Genomic DNA, 19,617 nt, shown 5'->3' with positions numbered 1-19,617 from the left:
GCTGAGCACTTCTTATGTGCGCAGGACGGGACCTGAGCTCGCTCATCCATCACCCCTGAGGCCAGTCCTCTGAGAGGAGACGTCCCGACGGGGATCTCAACAGGGCTCACCACTGCACATCTGGTTCCCTGTGTGGCAGGATCCCTGGCCCTGAGACTCCCTTAGGTTTGCCCACCCAGCAGCCAGCCGCCCATCTGACTGGAGAGCAACTTTTCTTCATTATAGCACATGATGCATGCTGACAGGGAAAGGGGGCCCGGGTCCCGTTCACGCCCGTGGCTCGGGTTGAGAACAGTAGGGGCAGTTTGGGGACATGAAGTCATTGCCACGCATCCCTCTCCCTCCCTCCAGGGCTCCTTCCCTCCCCAGGAACTAGCCACAGAGGCCCTGATTCAACTCCATCCTGCCTCTTGGCAACAGCGTGTCTTGGACACCTGGGTACATGCTGAAGCTGTTTCCTCATCTGTTCTTGTTTAGTCACTAAGTTGCTTCTGACTCAGACCCCGCGGACTGTAGCCCACCAGGCTCCTCTGTCCATGGGATTTCCCAGGCAAGAGTACTGGAGTGGGTTACCATTTCCTTCTCCAGGGGATCTTCCTGGCCCAGGGATCGAACTTGGGTCTCCTGCACTGGCAGACAGATTCTTAAGCACTGAGCCACCGGGGAAGCACTTCCTCATCTGTAGCGGGGGTGATAATACCTGCTTGCCCAGATTCTAGGATTGAGAAGCTGCGTGGGGCTCAGCACAGAGCATGACACACAGTCGGTGCGCAGCAGGCGTCTGCTGCTCCTGCTGTGACTATCATCTCCCTCTGCTCCCAGGGGCCAGACCCTCACCTTCGAGTTTTTCACCAACAGCTCCCCGGAAGGCTGGATGGTGAACTTCCCCTTGGCTCCGGACACAGGCTGGCCATCCTTTTCCCAAGTGACCTTAGGCTCGGGGCTGCCGGTGGCCGTGCAGGGCAAGAGGGCGTGGGCACCCTCGGTGATGGACAGGTCGGGGAGCCCAGTCTTGATCGCGGGCGGGACTGTGCAGGGAAGGGGAGTCTGCTCAGGAACTGGGGCTGGCCTGGGGTGGCTTGCCCCTGTCCCAGTGCCCTTGGCACTTGGCACACCCTCAGCCCCTTCTTCCACCTCACCTGCTGCCTTCCCCCTCACCCCCGACTCCGCTGTCCCCTGGTCATAAGCCATTGCCCGTGGTCTGGCACAACCTGGGGATTTTCTTGCCTTTGGTGAAGCTGTGATGCAGTGACCCCATTCACACACACGCACACACAGGGACTAACACCACAGAAATGACTGTTGCTACTGCAAAGCAAACGTGAACGAAGAGCAACCAGACTCGTTTCCCATGAGAGGTCAGAGGAAGCAGAGAGGACCGGAGTTTCTGTCTGAAGCCAGACCTTGGGCACGAAAATAGGAGATGTGTTCCTTGAATTCCTTCTAGAACCACCAGCCATGCTGGAATAGGCATGGACGCAGGGACATGCCCCACCTGGGACCAGAGCCAGGCAGAGACTGGAGGGGCTCTCAGGAGTCTCAAAGCCCTTAGCTCACTGGGATTCACTTTGGTCACCCCCCCGGGCCCACCTTGCACCACCAGCCGAGTCTTCCCCACGGCACTGCCTGCGCTGTTCTGGGCGAGGCAGAAATAGTTCCCAGCATCCTCTGGGCTGACATGGATAATCCGCAGCTGTCCACCGGGGAGGACCTGGGTACCGGCCCCTGGATTTGGTGGGGAGGAATTGGGAGCTGGTGGCTGAGGCAGCAGGACCCTTGGGGAGGGCAGGAAGGCTGCTTGGGTGGTTTGGTCTGACCAGGCAAGTGACTTGCTGTGGCCACAGGCTGACTGGGGGACAGGGTAAGCCTGGAAGCTGGACCCAGAGCCCATCTGGGCTGTCCCCCTCCTCAGTCCCCCATCCCAGCCTCTGAGCGCTCAGGCAGAATGAAGGGCTCTGGGCTGGTGAGGGAAGACAGGAGGGCAGGAGGTGAGTGCCATGCCTCTGGGCAGGGCACGGGCTTTCCAGACCTCTCTGCAGGAGTGGGCAGCCCCAGGACAGGAAGGAGGACCCCAAGAGGGGACTCACCTGCAGGCACACTGAGCCCCTCCTTCTGCCAGGCGATGCTCGGCCGAGGGATGCCCGAGGCCTCGCAGGGCAGCAGCACCTCCTCCTTGGCCACCGCCCAGACCACACTGGGCAGTGGCTTCACCACGGGGGAGGCTGCAAAGGAACAGGGCAGCAGAGGTCCCTGGGGACACCTCCAACCGGGGGGGGGGGTCTGAGCACCAGAGAGAGAGGCTTCTAAAGGGAATAGGGGGCTCCGGAAACCTCGGAACGGAGGACGTAGGCAGGCTGAGTCTTTTCTCCCAGAGAATCCCCTAGCCCTCCACCTGCTCCCTGCCTCCAGGGCACGGCTGTCTGGCCCGGGGATGCTTACCTTGCACAGTGAGGACCACGTGCTTGTGGGCCATGCCTGCAGCGTTGCGGGCCGCGCAGGTGTAGCGGCCAGTGTGGATGGGGAGGGCCTGCCCGATTTCCAGGGCCCCTGTGGGTGGGAATGGGGCACAGAGAGGGATGAGGGGACCCAGAACGGACATCCCAGGGAGGAAGCCACCTGGGCTCTTACACATCCCACCCTGGTGTCGCTGTTGCTGGCCACTCAACCCGCCTCCCCGCCCATTTGTAAGGAGAATGGGGGAACCTGGGCCTGCCTCTCTCCCTGCCCAGAGCGTAACATGGGAAGGTCCCTTCTGCTCTCTGCATCTTCCAGTCTCTGGGCCAGGTGTACAATGTAGAATCACACAGAATGATCTTTAGGCTTTTCTAGGTGTGATGTGCCTGAATCTGCCACTGCCCCACCTGGAATCCCTGGCCCACCTCCACCTTAGCAAGGTTCCACAGGCCTTCACCCTGCTACCCGTGTGCTCTGCTCAACATTTGCCTCCTTCAGGAAGCCATCCTGGGTTACCACCTCCTCTGTCCTCCCTTTGCCCTCTCTCCCTCAGTGCTGCTCAGTGAACACCATTTTAACCTTCCCAGGCTGTAAGCTGCACCTTAAGAGTCAGGTAAGGTGGTTTCTAAATCATCCCCTGTAGACCCCTGAGGGCCTCCTGAGTGGGCAAGGGAAGTGAGGCCCGCCTGACTCTGGACTACTCTGCAGCACCCACCCCAGCTCCAAATGGAACCAGAACCTAGCTTCTCTCATGTGTCCGGCTTCCTCATAGCCACTAGTCAGAAGGAAGAGGTCTATTGCTTTGAAAGAGCTGGACAATTACAGATCTGGCCAACGGTTCACATACTTTAGGATTTCCCTAACCAATCAGCTAACAAATACATTTAATTTGGAGAATCCCCGTAAAGTTGCCAACTTTTTATTTTGACAAGCAGACACTTAAGTCACATCTACTACTACTTAAGTCACATCACATCTACTTTCACCTGAATCTCATAAAAACTTTCGACCCCAAATTATTAAGAAAAGCACGGTTTCAGGATAAAGAACAATTCTAATGAGCTAAAACCAGCTGTATGAAAACTCTCACATAGCTCTTATCGTTCTCATTTTGTCATTAAGCAGCACGGATTTACCAGCTAGCATCAAGGACCGACTGATGAATATCAACACTCCACTGATTGGACGGGGAGACTCAGAGAGGGTCAGAGGGTTCTCCCAGGTCACACAGTGAGGGAATGGCAGAGTCGGGCCAGAACTTTCCATCTTGCGCAACCACCAGGCCCCAGGGGGCTGCTTTCACGGCCTCTGCCTGGGTTCTTTAGTGTCCCCTCCGCAGAGGTCCACGTGGCTCAGCCTTACTCACCTGAAGGAGACACACGGTAGCCGTTGCCTCGCACCCCCAGCCGGGTGCCTGCTTTGCTCCAGGACACGACCGGGGCTGGCACACCCGTGCTGTGGCATGTGAGGACCACGGGCGCCATGATGGTCGCGGTGAAGTCTGTCTGGTCGTCGGCAATGGCGGGAGGCACTGAAACACAGGTCAGGGCTTGCGGTCCCCTGGGGAACGCAGAGCCCTGGGGCCAAGCGGATGAGAAGGACAGACGGACCCAGACACAAGGGCACAGCAGGGATGAGGTCTGAAGGAAGAGCAGGTGCGCCTGGGTGAAGGGAAGAGTGTTCACTGCAGAGGGAACAGCATGTGCAAAGGCCCCGAGGTAAGGAGCAAAAAGCTGAGCTGAACCTGGGGGTCAGCAGGGCTGACTTTGTGAGCCCAAGTGACACTGAGCTTTCTATCCTGAGGGCAATGGGCAGCCATGGTGGGAGGGGCTTTTATCTGGGGTGATGACAAGGTCAGATTTTGGTTCAGAACATTCTGGATTTAGGGAGAAGCCTCTCCTACAAGCTCCCACAGGCTGTGCTGGAGTTGGGTTATGTCAGTGTGGGAGGGAACGATCAGAGAGGGCTTCCTGGAGGAGGTGATTCAGGAAGCAAAGAGAGACTCGGGGGAACCCTCAGGTCCTTGCAGGCAGAGAGCGCCCAGGAGAGGGAGACACTGTCCTCAACCTTCACCCCTGACTGTGAATTTCCCATAAGCTGTCAGCCCTGACCCTGAACTCACCATGAACCGTCACCCAGTAGAGCTTGCGGGCCTCGCCCACTCCATTGCTCACCACACATTCAAACAGGGCTGAGTCCTGGGGGCTGGGATCTTCAAGGAGCAAGGCATTGGAGGGCAGGAGTCTGGATGGACAGACAGACAGTCACCTGCTAAGTGACTGGCTTGGCTGACCTGAAACCAGCCGCCATGGCTTCCCCGCCTGGGGAACTTGGAGGCAGGGCATGTGTCTCCAGACTGTTCCCCTTCCCGTCTTTGGCCCCCAGTGCCGACTCAAAAAGTTTCTCCTAGAATTTTCCACCTTCTAAGGTCTAGCTGTTGAGTTTGTGGGCGTTTTAATGTCTGCGCCTGGGTTTCTCCATAACTCTAGAACGTTTTCTAAAGTCACCACCTAGGATAACTTCTGCAATACAACCACATCCAAAGCCCTGATTAGAACTGCTTGTGTCCACTGAACGCCTGTTTCATCACAAAGCTCCACGATGACCCGGCACCTAATACAAGAAACACCTGGTGAATTCACTGCTGAACCGGCTCCCTCAATCCTCCCAGGGATCTGTTCAGGATCACACTTGAGAAACAGGGAGACCAAGGCTGCTACAGGCACTATACGGGTTCAGTCTCAGCCAGCATGAACTTAAGCTCCTAGGTGGGTTTTGAAATAGTGACTGAAGTGGTTTCAAAGGCCATATATTCCCCATTTGGCTGTATGTCCCCAATGCCCCCACCTCCTACCGAGCATCTCCTGTAAAGACCTCCTTGCCCCCTGAGGTCCGGACACAAAAGTTCTGGTGCTGGCTTTGGTGAGTGAGACCCAAGCACGTCCCTACCTCGGTTCTGACCCAAGCAAGTCCCTACCTCAGTTCTGACCCAGCTCCCCGTCTGTGAGATGGGCAAGCCCTCTTCCACCCTGAGGATCTCACAAAGTCCCTGGAAGGACCGGCTCAGCACCTGTAGGCGCCCTGCTGCAGGCGGAAGTCCAGCTTCTGTCCGTCCTTCCACCAGGCCACGAGGGGCTTGGGGGAGCCACTGGCCTCACAGGGCAGTGAGGCTGGGGTGTAAGCGGTCAGGGTCAGGTTGGAGGGGCCGGGGGCGATGGCTGGAGGCTCTGGGGAGAAAGCAGTGATCAGGAGACAGGGTGCGGAATGTGGGCAGGGGCAGGGGGTCTGGTGGGGCTGTGCCCAGAGATGAAGTCGAGGAGCAGGGTTTACTCTTATCCCCTGCAACCCATCCCCGAGGAAGCAGGGACCGGGAGGCAGGAGAAACTCCCCGCGTGGGTCTTCCAATGGGCTCCCAAAGCTGGGGTGATGGGACCTTTGCTCACCCTTGAGGTTGGCTTCTCCCTAACTACCTCTCCTTGAATGGGGCCTCCAGGGCAAAATTCCCCAGCAGCCTGCCTGAGGCCAGGGCTCAGCTGCCTCCACCAAGGTGATCAATCAGATTGAAGAGCAGATTAGAGCTTCTGGCTCAGTGATTCTGAGTGTGATACAGCTTGTACATCTTTTATCACTCAATATAATAGTACAGTAGTAACTGTTCCCTGGTGGCTCAGATAGTAAAGCGTCTGTCTACAACGCTGGAGACACAGGTTCAAACCCTGGGTTGGGAAGATCTCCTGGAGAAGGAAATGGCAACCCATTTCAGTATTCTTGCCTGGAAAATCCCATGGACGGAGGAGCATGGTAGGCTACAGTCCATGGGGTCGCAGAGTCGGACATGACTGAGCGACTTCACTTCCTAGTAAGTGTATATGTTTGCATAAAAATAAATATGCATCTTTGAGTATACACACTCAAAACTTTTAACCAATGGGCTTCATAGTCAAAAAAACATTTGGAGGCCATTGCTCTTGGCTCCTGACAGCTAGGATGACCCAGAAGCTAAGCAGGACCTGGCCCCGACAGGGAGTGGGTGCTGAAACAAAAAACACACCTTCCCTCGTCTACCTACCAAAGACCTGGAGGTCACGACCCTGCCGATCGGAACCTGCAGGGTTGGATGCCAGGCAGAGATAGTGGCCAGCGTCCTCGGCGAGGACTGGCTGGATCCTCAGGGAACCTTCAGGCAGAACTTGAAACCTGGAACACAGGGAGGGGACCCCTGGTTGTGTCTCCAGCAAGACCCTCCCCTCGGTCCCTCACTTTTCCAGCAAGAAGGTGCTAGCTCAGGAGTCCTGCAGGTTTAGGCCAAGGTTGGGGTGGGGTGGGGGTCACGGCCGTGGGCAGCAACCCACATGGCAACCTAGAATCAGAAAGGGTGAGTGGGGCTGCTTCCAGCCTTCCATGCTCCCACCTTGACCCAGCCTCTCCCCAAGAGCCAGCAGGCAATGGTACCCCCACTCCTTCTGAGAACAGCCTCTAGATCAGATCTGGCAACTGCCCTTTCCTAGGGGCCATGTCTGTACTCTGTGATCCCACCCATGGCCACAGCCGATTGGACGGGGGACAAACACGCCCCGCAGGCTGGGCCAATGGAATTCTCTGCCCTGGGAATTTGGAACTGGGATTCACAGACAGCTCTCCAGGCTCTGCAACTTGTGTGAACAGAGGAGTTATAACTTGGGTGGTGTGGGAGGCTGGTGGGGAAGCATCCCTAACCTGTTCACAGAAAAAGAAGGTATAGAAAATTGATCTGAGGGACAGAGAGGCCTAAAACCTGCACACGGAAACAGAGATTAGCAAACAAGAGTCAAAACCAGACACAGACAGACAGACAGGGGTTCTCAGGCCCTGAGAACCTGCCCTTGGGTTCTGAGAAGACCCGTGTCCTTTCTGCTCCAACTGCCCAGGTGGGCTTCCATTTACAACCTGCAGAGAGGTACCTGAGCCCCTCCCTAAGGCCCTCCCTTGCCAGCACCCACCTGGTGCTCCCGGGATCGAGGGGGACCCCGTCCTTCAGCCAGCTCACGAGGGGCTGGGGGACACCGTCTGCCTGGCAGGGCAGCAGGGTCGTCTGGTTCACGGAGGCGTTCACTGTGGGTGGTCCTGACTGGATGGCGGGCACCGCTGGAGGAGGGGCACAGAGGGAGCGGGTGTTGGGAGTCCGTCACTCTCCGGACGGTGGGCAGGGCAGGTAGGGTAGGAGCACTCACTGTGGACCTCCACGTGGAAGGCCAGGCTGGTGCTGCCCGCCGCGTTTTGGGCGGTGCAGCTGTAGTCGCCGCTGTCGGCCGTGCTCAGGGCCTGCAGCTGGAGGAATCTGCCCTCCTCGGGGAACTGGGTGTGGGCATCCGCCTGGAGAGACCCCCCGCCCCCGGTGGCAGACCCTCATCAGTGCGGGGCTGGCCCTGCCCAGCCCCCTGGGCGGCAGGGTCATGGAACCAGTGGGACTGGCCCACAGCCCCTGCACTTGTGCCCAGCTGAGGACTCTCTGGGGAAACAGGCTCCTTTGGGAGGGAAGGGCATCCTCCCTGGAGCTCCGCCTTCGGGCCTGTTGCAGGGGGCTCACGCTTAAAGCAGGAGCTGGAGCCTCCCTCAGATCTACAGTCCTTGAATCCACAGCTGCAAATGGGCCGCATTTCAGGGGTGAGCACAGAGAACTTCAGGAAGGGGCCCCAGGCCACACAGTCACGAGGCCTGGCTCAAAGGTACAGTACAGATAGGCATCAAAAGTCCTGGGTGCAAACCTTAGCCTTGTCTCAGTGGCCCCATCACCAATATGAGGTAATGATAATATAACAATTTAACAGGGTGGAGATATAACTTAACAATCAGGAGAGCAGGTATGCACAGTGCTGGCACCAAACAGGCTCCTGGCACCTGGGAGCCAGTCTGCCCAGGGTCTGGGGCCCGAAAGGGACAGAAGGCAGTGCCCCAGGATGCCCAGCCTGGCACCCACCTGCAGCAGGACGCCTTCTCGGTGCCACTCGATCTCCGGTGCTGGGTCTGCCTCCACCGAGCACTCTAGAACCAGCTGTCCGGGGGCCAGGCCAACCACAAAGCGGGGGCCATGGGACCCAATGACATTTGGGGGGGCTGGTGGGGCAGGCAAAGAGGGCATGAAAGATGAACTCACCTCTGCCTGTCCCATCCTGCCTTCCTCTCCTGCCCCAACTCTGGCACCCCATACCTTGAACTCTTATCCGGAAGCTCTTCTCAACTTCTCCGGCAGGGCTGTGGGCCAGGCAAGTGTACAGCCCAGCATCGCTCACCTGGGGATGGAGCAGGGTGAGCAGCTGCCTCTGGCCCCAGCCTGCCTGGCTCCTGACCTGGCTTCCCACTTACACAGCTAAGGGCCCAGGATTCAGACTCAGGCCTGTTGCCTGCCACCCCACCTTTGCTAACAGCCTGTTCTCCTTTCTGGGACTTTCCTTCCCTTTTACTGCCTCGCCCTTATTTCAGGGCTAGGGCAGAGCTCATCTCCTCCAGGAAGTTCCCCTGGACTGTACCAGTTCTTTTCTGGTTGGGCTAGGGATTTATCTGGTTTCCGCATCAGCCTTGGGTCAGACCTGACTGGGGATTCCCAAGGGCATGGCCCCGGGCCAAGGGGATCATCTTCATATCCTCACACCCCAAACAAAAGTGGAGCTTGGCCGAACCTTGCCTAGTGCTGCTGGGCCCCGCCCTCCCCTCTGCAGCCTCGGCCCATGGCAGCTGGGGCAGCCGCACCTGCACACCCTCCACCCGGAGCACCCGCCTGGCCCCCTGGCCATCCTCTGGCCAGCTCAGGGCCCGCCCATCCTTGTGCCAGGTGATGTTGGGTGTGGGGGTGCCCCGGGCATCACACAGGAGCTCCAAGGGGGTTCCAGGGGTCAGCAACAGCTCTTCAGGCTGGTCTGAGTCTTCGATGTAGGGGGGATCTGCAAGACACCCCAACCTGGCTCAGCCTTGAGGGCCGTGCCGGGAGCACTGGGAGCTGGGGCTCGTCCCCCCCGCCACCACCCAGATGCTGACAGCAGATGAGGCTGCAAACAGGCAGTGGTGATCGTGTTACTGCTGCTGCTATTTAGTTCTTCATTCGTGTCCGACTCTCTGCGACTCCATGGACTGTAACCCACCTGGCTCCTCTATCCATGGGATTTCCCAGGCAAGAATACTGGAGTGGGTAGCCACTTCCTTCTCCAGGGGATCTTCCCAACCCAGGGATCAAACCCGTGTCTCCTGCATTGCAGGCAGATTCTTTACCACTGAACCACCAGGGAAGACCTGGTGATGGTGTTGGAGGGTCCTAAAAGCATCAGACCGTGGGCTCGTCTGCCTGGGGCAATTATCTGTGCTTTAAAACCAACCAGGAAACAGTATGAAGGGAGATGCGTCTTTTCAATGTGGCACAGCTCTTGCAAAATCTTGTGCTTGAGACCCAGAGCCCCGAAACCTCAGTGGCTTTTTTCCTGCTTTACAAGATTTGGGTGATGAGACGGGGGGGACACAGTCCCAGGGGAATGAAGAATCTGGGCCCCCAGCCACTGCAGCCAGGTCAGCAAGACCTGTTCCCTAAGCCCCAAGCCTCTGGGGTGCTCACCTCCCTCACCACCTTCTCCATTGTGCCCCCCACCCTGGGGACCCCCTGCCACCCCCAGCCCAGAAAAGCTGGCCCTGGGGGCAGGCGACTCACCCATCACGGTCAGCTGAAAGTGCCTCCTGGCTTCCCCCGCCTCGCTCACAGCCACGCAGGAGTAGGTCCCCGCGTGCCCCGCTTCCGCTACCTCCAGCAGCAGGCCAGGCCCGTGCTCCAGGCTCTGGGGCAACAATGGTTCCCCGTCCTTCACCCATGACACAAAGGGCAGGGGGCTTCCCCGGGCTTCACAGGGGAGGAACACCAGGGAGCCACGGACCACTGCCACGTCATTCTGAAACTCGGCCGGCTCCAGGACAGGGGGCACTGTGCAGAGCCAAAGAGTGAGCACGAGTCAATTCATTTGATGCCAGGTGGTCCCTGGACCTCTGCACAGACTAACTATTGGCCAGAGTGCCCTTCTCCTGGTCTATTCCTTCTCATCTCCAGTCCATAACTTAGACCTCACCTTCTCTAGGGAGACTTCCCTGAAACCCTGAGGCCAGGTGAGGTGCCCCCTCAGTGCTCCCTGGGATCCGCCCCTTCCCCTGGCATCACCAGTCGCCTGGAATTTTAATTGTCTTTCTACAGAGCTGTTTTCCTCATGGGCCTCCTAGTGGCAGCGGCCACCTCTGCTTACTGCCGTATCCCGGGGCCTGGTGAGGCCCTGGCACCCTCGTGTCCGAGAACCACTTGTGAGATCAATGAAAGAGTGACTGAATGAGCCAGAGGCTGAGTGTGTGCCCTGCCTTGACATCCCTGAGGGCCAACCCTCGGTTCCACTCAGAGGGGAGGGGCGGGGACAGGGCCTTGATTCTCAACCCTGAGGCCAAAGGGCCTGGTAACCCACCCCCTGCTCCGTACCGAGCACCTGCAAGATGAAGTGCCTGTTGGCCACACCTGCGGGGCTCGCGGCCACACAGGTGAAGGTGCCCGAATCCGCCAGCTGCACCTGGGAAATCCTGACGCCCTCGAGCAAAGGGAGGGACGAGAGTGAGGCGGGGAGAAAGAGAGAGAGGGACTCAGACCCCATTCTCTTCCATCCCATCCCTAACATCTCACCGGCCAGAGGGCGGGGCTCTGAAACATACACCTGACCAGGTCCTGCCTCTGTTTAAACCCCCAGGATGAAGCCCAGACTCCCCACCTCCACCCCTGCTGCCTTCTCTGCCCACCTCACTCTGCACCCAGACTTCCTGCTTCCCAAATTTTGAAGCTCCACCATCCCTCCCCAGGGCAGCCTGCTATTCCCACCCCTTTCTTCTAGACAATTCCACTCAGCTTTCAGGACTCATCAGACATCTCTACTCACTGTTTCCACTGCCTGAACCCCACTGTCTGTTGAATCCCCTTTCACCCTGACCACTCCTCCTGAGTTGCCTTTGTCAATGTCCACAGTGACCCTGAAATGTCTGTTATACCCGCCCTAATGCTGGCAACCTGGGCACAGCTCACACTCACTCCCTGGGGACTGCAGCCCATCCTGGCTTCCAACACCACCTGTTTGCAGACCATCTCCAAGCGCCTATTTCCTAAACTCCCAACTAGAGTATCCAGTGCCTGGTTTCCATCTTTCCTTATGTCCAAGAATCTCTCCAACCAACATGTGTGAAGAGAGCCCAGGTCTCAACCCTCAACCTGCTCCTTCCACTGTGGACCCGTCTCAGAAAATGGAAACTCAGCCTTCCAAGTTTCCGGATAAAGATCCCAGAGCCCTGCTCAACTCCTCCCGCCATCTCTCCTCTCTCCACGACACCACCAGCTGGACCACTGCCATCACCCCGTCATGGGGCTCTGACCCAGGCCCCCCCATTGTGTTTCCCCTAGATTATGACTGAAGCCCCAGAACACCCTCCTACTTAACCCTCAGCCCTACAGTCTGCCTACGGTACAGTCTGCCGTCCACGCTGCAGCCTAAGTCACAACCCCCAAAGAAGTGAAAGTAGAAGCTCAAGTGGATATGCGTACTACGATGTCCACGGCAGCATTATTCACATTTTTCAGCATTATTCACACAACTGCTGAAATGTGGATGCAATCCAAGTGTCCAAGAGTGAGTGGATGGATAAAGGAAATGTGTTCTACACATACCGCGTGACATTATTCAGCTTTAAATATCAGGGTGGAAACTTTGACGCAAGCTACAACATGGATGATCCCTGGGTCGTGAAGACCCCCTGGAGGAGCAAACGGCAACCCACTCCATTATCCTTGCCTGGGAAATCCCCATGGACAGAGGAGCCTGGAAGGCTCCACGGAGTCACAAAGAGTAGGACACACTTAGCAACTAAACAACAACATGGACAAGTCTTGAGAACATGATGCTAAGTGAGATAAAGCTGTCACAGAGGACAACTATTGCGTGATGCCACGTACACGAGGGACTCAGAATAAGGCAAATTCACAGACGGAAAGTGCGATGCTAGGTGCCAGGAGATGGGGAGGGGTGGGGAACTGGTGTTTAATGGCTCAGAGCTGCAGTTTGAGAAGAGGCAAAGCTCTGGAGAAGGACGATGGGGATGGCTGCCCAACAGCGTGAGTGTCCTCAGTGCCCTGGACAGTGCACGTAAAAACGCTAGATTCTCTTTTATGTGTTCAGTCAGTTCAGTCGTGTCTGACTCTTTGTGACCCCATGGACTGCAGCATGCTAGGCCTCCCTGTCCATCACCAGCTCCTGGAGCTTGCTCAAACTCATGTCCATTGAGTCAGTGATGCCATCCAGCCATCTCATCCTCTGTCGTCCCCTTCTCCTCCCGCCTTCAATCCTTCCCAGCATCAGAATCTTTTCCAATGAGTCAGCTCTTTGCATGAGGTGGCCAAAGTATTGGGGTTTCAGCTTCAGCATCAGTCCTTCCAATGAGCACCCAGGACTGATCTCCTTTAGGATGGAATGGCTGGATCTCCTTGTAGTCCAAGGGACTCTCAAGAGTCTTCTCCACACCACAGTTCAAAAGCACCAATTCTTTGGGGTTCTTTTATGTGTATTCTACCACAGACGCAAAAGTCGAGCCACATCACGAGGCTTCTCCGCTGAAAACCTTTTCAGGGCTCCCCTTCTCTCCTTAGGAAAACCCAAGTCTTTTGAAGCACTTACAAAGCCCTATGTCGCCTGACAAACCTTCCCTTCACCAACCCTCCAGCTCTGTTCCTAGAACGCACAGCCACATGCCCACCTCAGGGCCTTTGAACCTGCTCTTCCCGCCTGGGAACTCTTTCCCGTGGAATCCACTCATCTCCCCTTCTTACCTCCTTCCACATCTGCTCAAGTGTCATCTCCTCTGAGTGCCTGCCACCGGCCACCCTAAAATTGTGCTCTCCACGGGCACTTCCTACTCCCTTACCCGAGCACACATCTCTTGTGACATGTCACTTTTATACTCGCTTATTTTCCATCCCCACAACTGCAGGAGCAGAGGCTTTGTCTTGCTCACTGCTCCACCCCAGTGCTCTGGAACGGCACCTGGAACAGCAAGCACTCCAGAAGTGCTGCTGAATGCGTGAAGACTTTGCTCAGGCACCTTCTTCCAGGAAGCCTTCCCTGATTTCTCCTACCAGGGCTAGGCTGAGTCAGCTGCAACCGGATGTCATCACCCAGATCTGTGCCTCCCCTACTGGGCTGTGAAAACCTGAGGGCAGAGGCCACTTTCATTTCTGGAGTTCCATTTGGGTCCTCTTGTTCCCCTCATCAAAAACTTCTATATGTTTATATTATTTTCAGTCTAAAAGCCATTCAGTTGTGTTTTTAAGCAAGCTGCTTGAGCAGGATGTCTGGGGTACTGGCTGGTGGGCTGGGAAACCACTGCCTTACCGGAGGGTGCGGCCAGAGCTGTGGAGGTGGGTGCGGTGGGAGAGCGGAAGGGGCAGGCCGTCCTTGAGCCAGCTCACGTGGATAGGCGGGGAGCCCCGGACGGGGCATGCCATGCTCACCAGATCACCAAGCCTGTGAACCAGGGTCCCCGCACCCTCTGGCCCCTGCTCGATGGTGGGAGGCACTGATGGGAGGGCAGAGAGGAAAGAAGGAACAGTGATGGGGTCAGAGAGCTGGACCATAAAGAAGTCTGAGTGCCAGAGAACTGATGCTTTCGAACTGTGGCGCTAAAGGAGACTCTTGAGAGTCCCTTGGATTGCAAGGAGATCCAACCAGTCCATCCTTAAGGAAATCAAACCTGAATATTCATTGGAAGGACTGATGCCGAAGCGCCAATACTTTCACCTGATTCAAAGAGCTGACTCATTGGAAAAGACCCTGAGGCTGGGAATGATTGAAGGCAGCAGGAGAAGTGGGCAACAAAGGATGAGATGGTTGGATGGCATTGCAGACTCAATGGACAATGAGTCTGCCCAAACTCTGGGAGATGGTGAAGGACAGGGAAGCCTGGCGTGCTGCAGTCCACGGGGTCGCAAAGAGTCGGACACGAATGAGCGACTGAACAACAACAGCTAGGGGGTCAGGGGAGGGGAGGTGGGCTCCCCCCAGGGAAGTCCCAGCAGATGGCACTGATACCTAGACCTCTGCCACTGCAATCAGCACGTGGCGATCACCACGTGGTCCTGGAGCCACATCTACTCCCGGCAAGGATGACACCCCCGGTGTCTCTCCTTTATCCCCTGACTCGCTTGCTGTACACCTGGAGCAGTTGTGCCCCGGCCTGGGGATGAGGCAGAGGCCCAGAGAGGCCAGACGGGCCTGGCTCACAGAGGGGGCTTGGATAGGGGTTCACCAGGTGCCCCCCACCAGGGCCGTGTCTGCACCCTCCAGACGCCCCAGTGGAGGCCCCGTGTTGGCCGGGCTGCTGCCATCCTGGGACGGCTGGACTGCCTGCCGCTCCGCGCCCTTGGCCGCTCACCCAGCACATTGACGGTGTAGAGCTTGGCGTCCTCGCCGGCTGCATTGTGAGCCACGCAGGTGTAGGCACCCGAGTCTGAGGCCGTCAGGTCCTTCAGCACCAAGGAGCTGCCATTCAGGTAGAACCTGTCACGGGGAGAGAGAGCCGGGAGGCAGTTGTGTGAGGACATGGAGGCTCACCGCCTGGGACGGGGAGGGTGCCGGCCAGGCCTTACCAGAGGTAGGGGCCCACGCTTTCATCCAGCGGGCTGCCATCCTTCAGCCAGACCACATATGGGGGAGGCTGCCCGTCGACCTCACAGTCCAGCTGCACGTCCTGCCCCTCCAGGACGCTGTGCTCCTGAGTGGTGCCTGAGCTCTGGATCCGGGGGGCCACTGTGGCAGGGGCTGTGGTGAGGCCCTGGGGCAGAAGCTGGGGCTGGTGTGGGGGGCGTGGGACACGGGAGGGGCTCAGGGTGCGGACATACCCAGCACGGCCACCACGAAGTCCTTGTGGGCCTCAGCCTGGGCGTTCTCAGCCACGCACGTGTAGGTGCCAGCCTGGTCTGGCTGCAGGTGACTCAGCTGGAGGCGGCCCCCCCGGGAGACCACACCACGTGCCATGCTGCTCTCTGCAGGAAGGAGGGGCAGGCCTGGATGTCACCTGCTCAGACCCATCGCCCCAGGTGCCACCACTGGGCCCAGACACAAAAGCCACGTGACTCCCTGGGAGGGTGCTTGATGCCCACTCACAAGGCTGGAAACACCCCAGGAACCCTTGAATTACCCACCCCTTTCTTACGCTCACGGGGAAACTGAGGCCCAGACACATCACAGCCTTCCCCAGCCTGGGCGCCTTAGATTGCGTCAGTCCTTATAACCAACCCCTCCATACACCCTTCCACTGGGGACATTTCTCCCCAAGGGATCCCACTCCCTTTATTGTCTAGGACTTGCTCCTTTTCCTGTTGACTCTCAGGCCCAGCTCATTCCCACCTCCTTTCCAATTTTTCCCTCTGCCCCTGTGGATCACGGCAAACCAGCCACTCACTGACCTTGATATGAGTCAATCGAGGGGCTCCTCTGAGACTCTGCTCAGGCTGCACACCCCCCCAGACTGGAATGCTTCCCCCTTGTGTTCTCCAGTGGCACCTCTGCCCCAAAGCCTTCTCCAACTGCACCAGCCCAGGCTGATCTGCCCTCTCTCAGATCCTCATCTGTCCAGCCAGCCCTTCAGCACAAAATGTATTGAGCAACTACTACAAACCCAACAGCGAGTTCAGGAATCAAAGACGGGTGAAATGTGGTCCCTGTCCTCAAGGAGATCAAAATGCCTCAGAGACAGTGACACAGGCACACACCCGTGTGCCTGGCCCTGTGGAACCCTGACGGAGCCTGGAGAGACGAGGCCAGGCTTCTGCAGGAGGTGAGTCTCAGCTGAGACTGGAAAGTGGGTCTGAATCAGCCAGGTGAAAGTGGACGTGGTTCCGGGAGCCCAGGGTGGGTATTTCAGGAAAGAAATGGCATGTGCCAGGAGCTGAAGGCCAGAGAGAAGAGAGTCCAGAGCAATCCACCGCTAGGCATATATCAAAGAAGGAAAGCGTGCGCCACGCACTTGTACAAGAACATTCACCGTGTTATCCCTCACAGCCAAAGGTGGAAACAACACGAACATCCATCGACTGGCAGATGGACAAAAAACGTGATAGATTCACACAGTGGAACGTCCAGCCACAAAAATGAATGAAAAAAAGACTTAAAGAATGAAGAATGACATGTGCGACAACATGGATGAACCTTGAAAACACGGTGCTAAATGGAACAAGAGGCCACGTGTTGTGTGATCCCACATGTTACATGAAGCGTCCAGAACAGGCAAATTTATAATGACAAAGTAGGGTAGGGGCTGTCTAAGGCCAGAGTGACTGCGAGTGAAGGTGATGGGTGAGGGATTTCCTTTGGGTGATAAACATGTTCCAAACTTATAAACAGCAAGGTCCTACTGCATAGCACAGGGAATTGTTCAATACCCTGTGATAAACCATAATGGAAAAGAGTATTAAAAAGTATGTGTGTGTATATATATATATATATATATGCATGCATGCATGATCAGTTGTGTCTGACTCTGCACCCCATGGACAGTAGCCAACCAGACGCCTCTGTCCAAGGGATTATCCAGGCAAGAATACTGGAGGGGGCTGCCATTTCCTTCTCCAGGGGATCTTCCCCACCCAGGGATCAAACTCACATCTCCTGCAATGACAGGCAGATTCTTTAAGATTCTTTACCACTGAGCCACCTGGGAAGCCACACACACGCACACACACACACACACACATAACTGAATCCCTTTGCCATACAGCAGAAATTAACACAACATTGTAAATCAACTATACAACTATACTACAATAAATAAGGAAAAATAAAATATAAAGTTAAAAAGTGTTCCAAAATTGATTGTGGATATGCTGTGTGAATATACAAAAAACAACTGAATTATACATTTTAATTGGGTAAATTGTATAGTATGTGAATTGTATCTCAGTAAAGCTGTTATTGAGAGAGACAGACAGACACAGGCATATGCAAGGAGCTGAGAGCAGCTAGGTCCATCTGGAGCACAGAGCAGGATGGAGGGGGGCTGGCCCTGGCCAGTGGGCCCTGGCCCTGAAGGGCCTCCTGGGTTGTGGTCCTGAGGACTTCAGCCATGGAAGGATTTTCAACAGATAACTGACACGCCCAGACCTGCCCTTTGCCATCCTTTCTGCCCCAAAGGAGCCTGCACTGAGGTCCTGGACGGGGTCCAGGAGATGAGTGTAGGGGCTGTGCCCTCACCCAGGGGTGTGGGCCATAGGGGCTGAGATGGAAGAGGCTAAGGGGTGGAGAGCAGGGCTGGCCCCAGAGATGTTTACATTGACAAGAAGAGGCACCTACTGACTAATGGGCGGGTGGGTTGGGGGAGAGTAAGAGTGGGGCAAGGATGCAGACCTGGATGGAGGTGACCAACAGCTGGGCTAGACAGAGCTGAGGTGCTGGAGGAGGAGCAGCTTTGGGGGCCACTGTGGAGCCCAGGCTCAGGCCAGCTGTACCCTCAGCACCCACTCTGAGTTTCTGTTCTGTGGACACAAACACAGGAGCCACCAAGCCCCCATGTGAATGGTCCTCAGTGTTGGGATTTCAAGGCCAGCAGGGCTGAGAGACAAATGGGGGAACGGATCAACAAGGTGCTGCCGGCTTTTGATTTTGCCAAGCAAGTGAAGTTACAAACCCAACTATCCCCTTCTGCTTTCATTGCCATTTCATTAAATAAAGAAACTTGTTGCTGTTTTAGTCGCTAAGCTGTGTCTGACTCTTCTGTGACCCCGTGGACTGTAGCCCGCCAGGCTCCTCTGTCCATGGGATTTCCCAGGCAAGAATACTGGAGTGGGTTGCCATTTCCTTCTCCAGGGGATCTTCCCGACCCGAGGATCTAACCTGTGTCTCCTGCATTGGTAGGCAGGTTCTTTACCACTGAGGTACCAGGAGAACCCCAAACAAAGAAATACTTGGCAGCAAAATGATAAGGACTGATGGACTCACCGACAGGCATCCTGTCCTTCAGCCACGTGACAGCAGGTGCAGGGACCCCGGTCACGTCACAGCTCAGGACCAGGGGGCTCCCAGCCACCCGGCTCACCATCTCCGTCTCTGGGTTCTCAAACGTCGGGGGCACTGCAGGAGAGAAGCCAGATTCCCAGAATCCTATGACTCTGCCCCCTACTTCCTTCCTCTCGGGCCGATCAGGGAGGCCTGAGAAGCACTTCCCTGTGCTTAGGAGCTGACATTTTATGTTTTGCCATTGATGCGGATGTGAGTTGTTTTATCCACAAACGTAAATACGACCAGCAGCTGACTATTTCCAAACATTTACAAAGCAGAGCCCAGAGGGAGAACACTTAGCCCAAAGATGGTAAATATGTGACTATTGCACCAGCAGGCGTTAACCTATGCCAGGGCAGACATCACTAATCGATCCCAACACTCTCTCCTGCTCAGCCAGCATGAAGTCACGCACCACAGGCAGCCACTGCCAGTGAAACACAGATGGCTGTGCTCAGGATGAAACATCTTCTCTCTCAAGGACCAGACATTGCACCCTCTCCCTGTTCATCAAGGTGGCCATCAGGAGAAGGAGCTATGAGCTTTGAGCAGCAGCAGACCTGGTATCAATAATTTTCAACACTGGTATTCAGTATGGTCAGGGTTGGATCCATCCACTGTCCCGGTGGTACAGAAGCTGAAGGCTTTGGCATCTGTGGCAGATAGCTGGTGTCTCTCTACCTGTCCTTCCCATCTTGCACAGGGTCACTCGGGCAGAAACTACATTTCCCAGTCTCCTTTGCAGCTTGCTGTGGCCAGCTGCTCAAGTTCTCTATGTCTGCTCATTTCTGCTTCACCGGCTGGTATACAATGCAACGTGTGTATGCTGAATCACTTCAGTCGTGTCTGACTCTTTGCGACCCCATGGACTATAGCCTGCCAGGCTCCTCTGTCTGTGGGATTCTCCAGGTAAGGATACTGGAGTGGATTGCCATGCCCTCCTCCAGGGGATCTTTCTGACTCAGGGATCGAACCTGAGTCTCTTACGTCTCCTGCATTGGCAGGCAGTTTCTTTACCCCTAGCACCACCTGGGAAGGCCCAAAGATGGAATGCAGACAGGGACAACCCTCAGCGAATGGGAGA

The 19,617-nt window shown here is 56.3% G+C and overlaps 1 protein-coding gene across 2 annotated transcripts in view; it reads right to left on the bottom strand.

The window, feature by feature from the left end:
* The window catches only part of HMCN2 (hemicentin 2), a 176,878-nt gene that overhangs the window by 23,885 nt on the left and 133,376 nt on the right, over positions 1-19,617 (bottom strand). For both annotated transcript variants that reach the window (XM_070799427.1, XM_019971022.2), the window contains exons 62-81: positions 18,474-18,605; positions 15,380-15,523; positions 15,128-15,287; positions 14,914-15,038; positions 13,875-14,058; positions 10,931-11,028; positions 10,127-10,393; positions 9,181-9,371; positions 8,642-8,723; positions 8,411-8,547; positions 7,665-7,806; positions 7,434-7,578; positions 6,524-6,651; positions 5,525-5,681; positions 4,577-4,698; positions 3,821-3,985; positions 2,440-2,547; positions 2,088-2,222; positions 1,591-1,725; positions 838-1,028 (exon numbers count right to left, since the gene is read on the bottom strand). In XM_070799427.1, coding sequence (XP_070655528.1) covers positions 838-1,028; positions 1,591-1,725; positions 2,088-2,222; positions 2,440-2,547; positions 3,821-3,985; positions 4,577-4,698; positions 5,525-5,681; positions 6,524-6,651; positions 7,434-7,578; positions 7,665-7,806; positions 8,411-8,547; positions 8,642-8,723; positions 9,181-9,371; positions 10,127-10,393; positions 10,931-11,028; positions 13,875-14,058; positions 14,914-15,038; positions 15,128-15,287; positions 15,380-15,523; positions 18,474-18,605 — 2,948 coding nt within the window. The remainder of the gene's footprint in view (positions 1-837; positions 1,029-1,590; positions 1,726-2,087; positions 2,223-2,439; positions 2,548-3,820; positions 3,986-4,576; positions 4,699-5,524; positions 5,682-6,523; positions 6,652-7,433; positions 7,579-7,664; positions 7,807-8,410; positions 8,548-8,641; positions 8,724-9,180; positions 9,372-10,126; positions 10,394-10,930; positions 11,029-13,874; positions 14,059-14,913; positions 15,039-15,127; positions 15,288-15,379; positions 15,524-18,473; positions 18,606-19,617) is intronic.

This window comes from Bos indicus, chromosome 11, assembly GCF_029378745.1.
Source record: "Bos indicus isolate NIAB-ARS_2022 breed Sahiwal x Tharparkar chromosome 11, NIAB-ARS_B.indTharparkar_mat_pri_1.0, whole genome shotgun sequence".
Lineage (NCBI taxonomy): Eukaryota > Metazoa > Chordata > Mammalia > Artiodactyla > Bovidae > Bos > Bos indicus.
The sequence above is the reverse complement of the archived record's forward strand: the minus strand, read 5'-3'. Positions and strand labels throughout refer to the sequence as shown.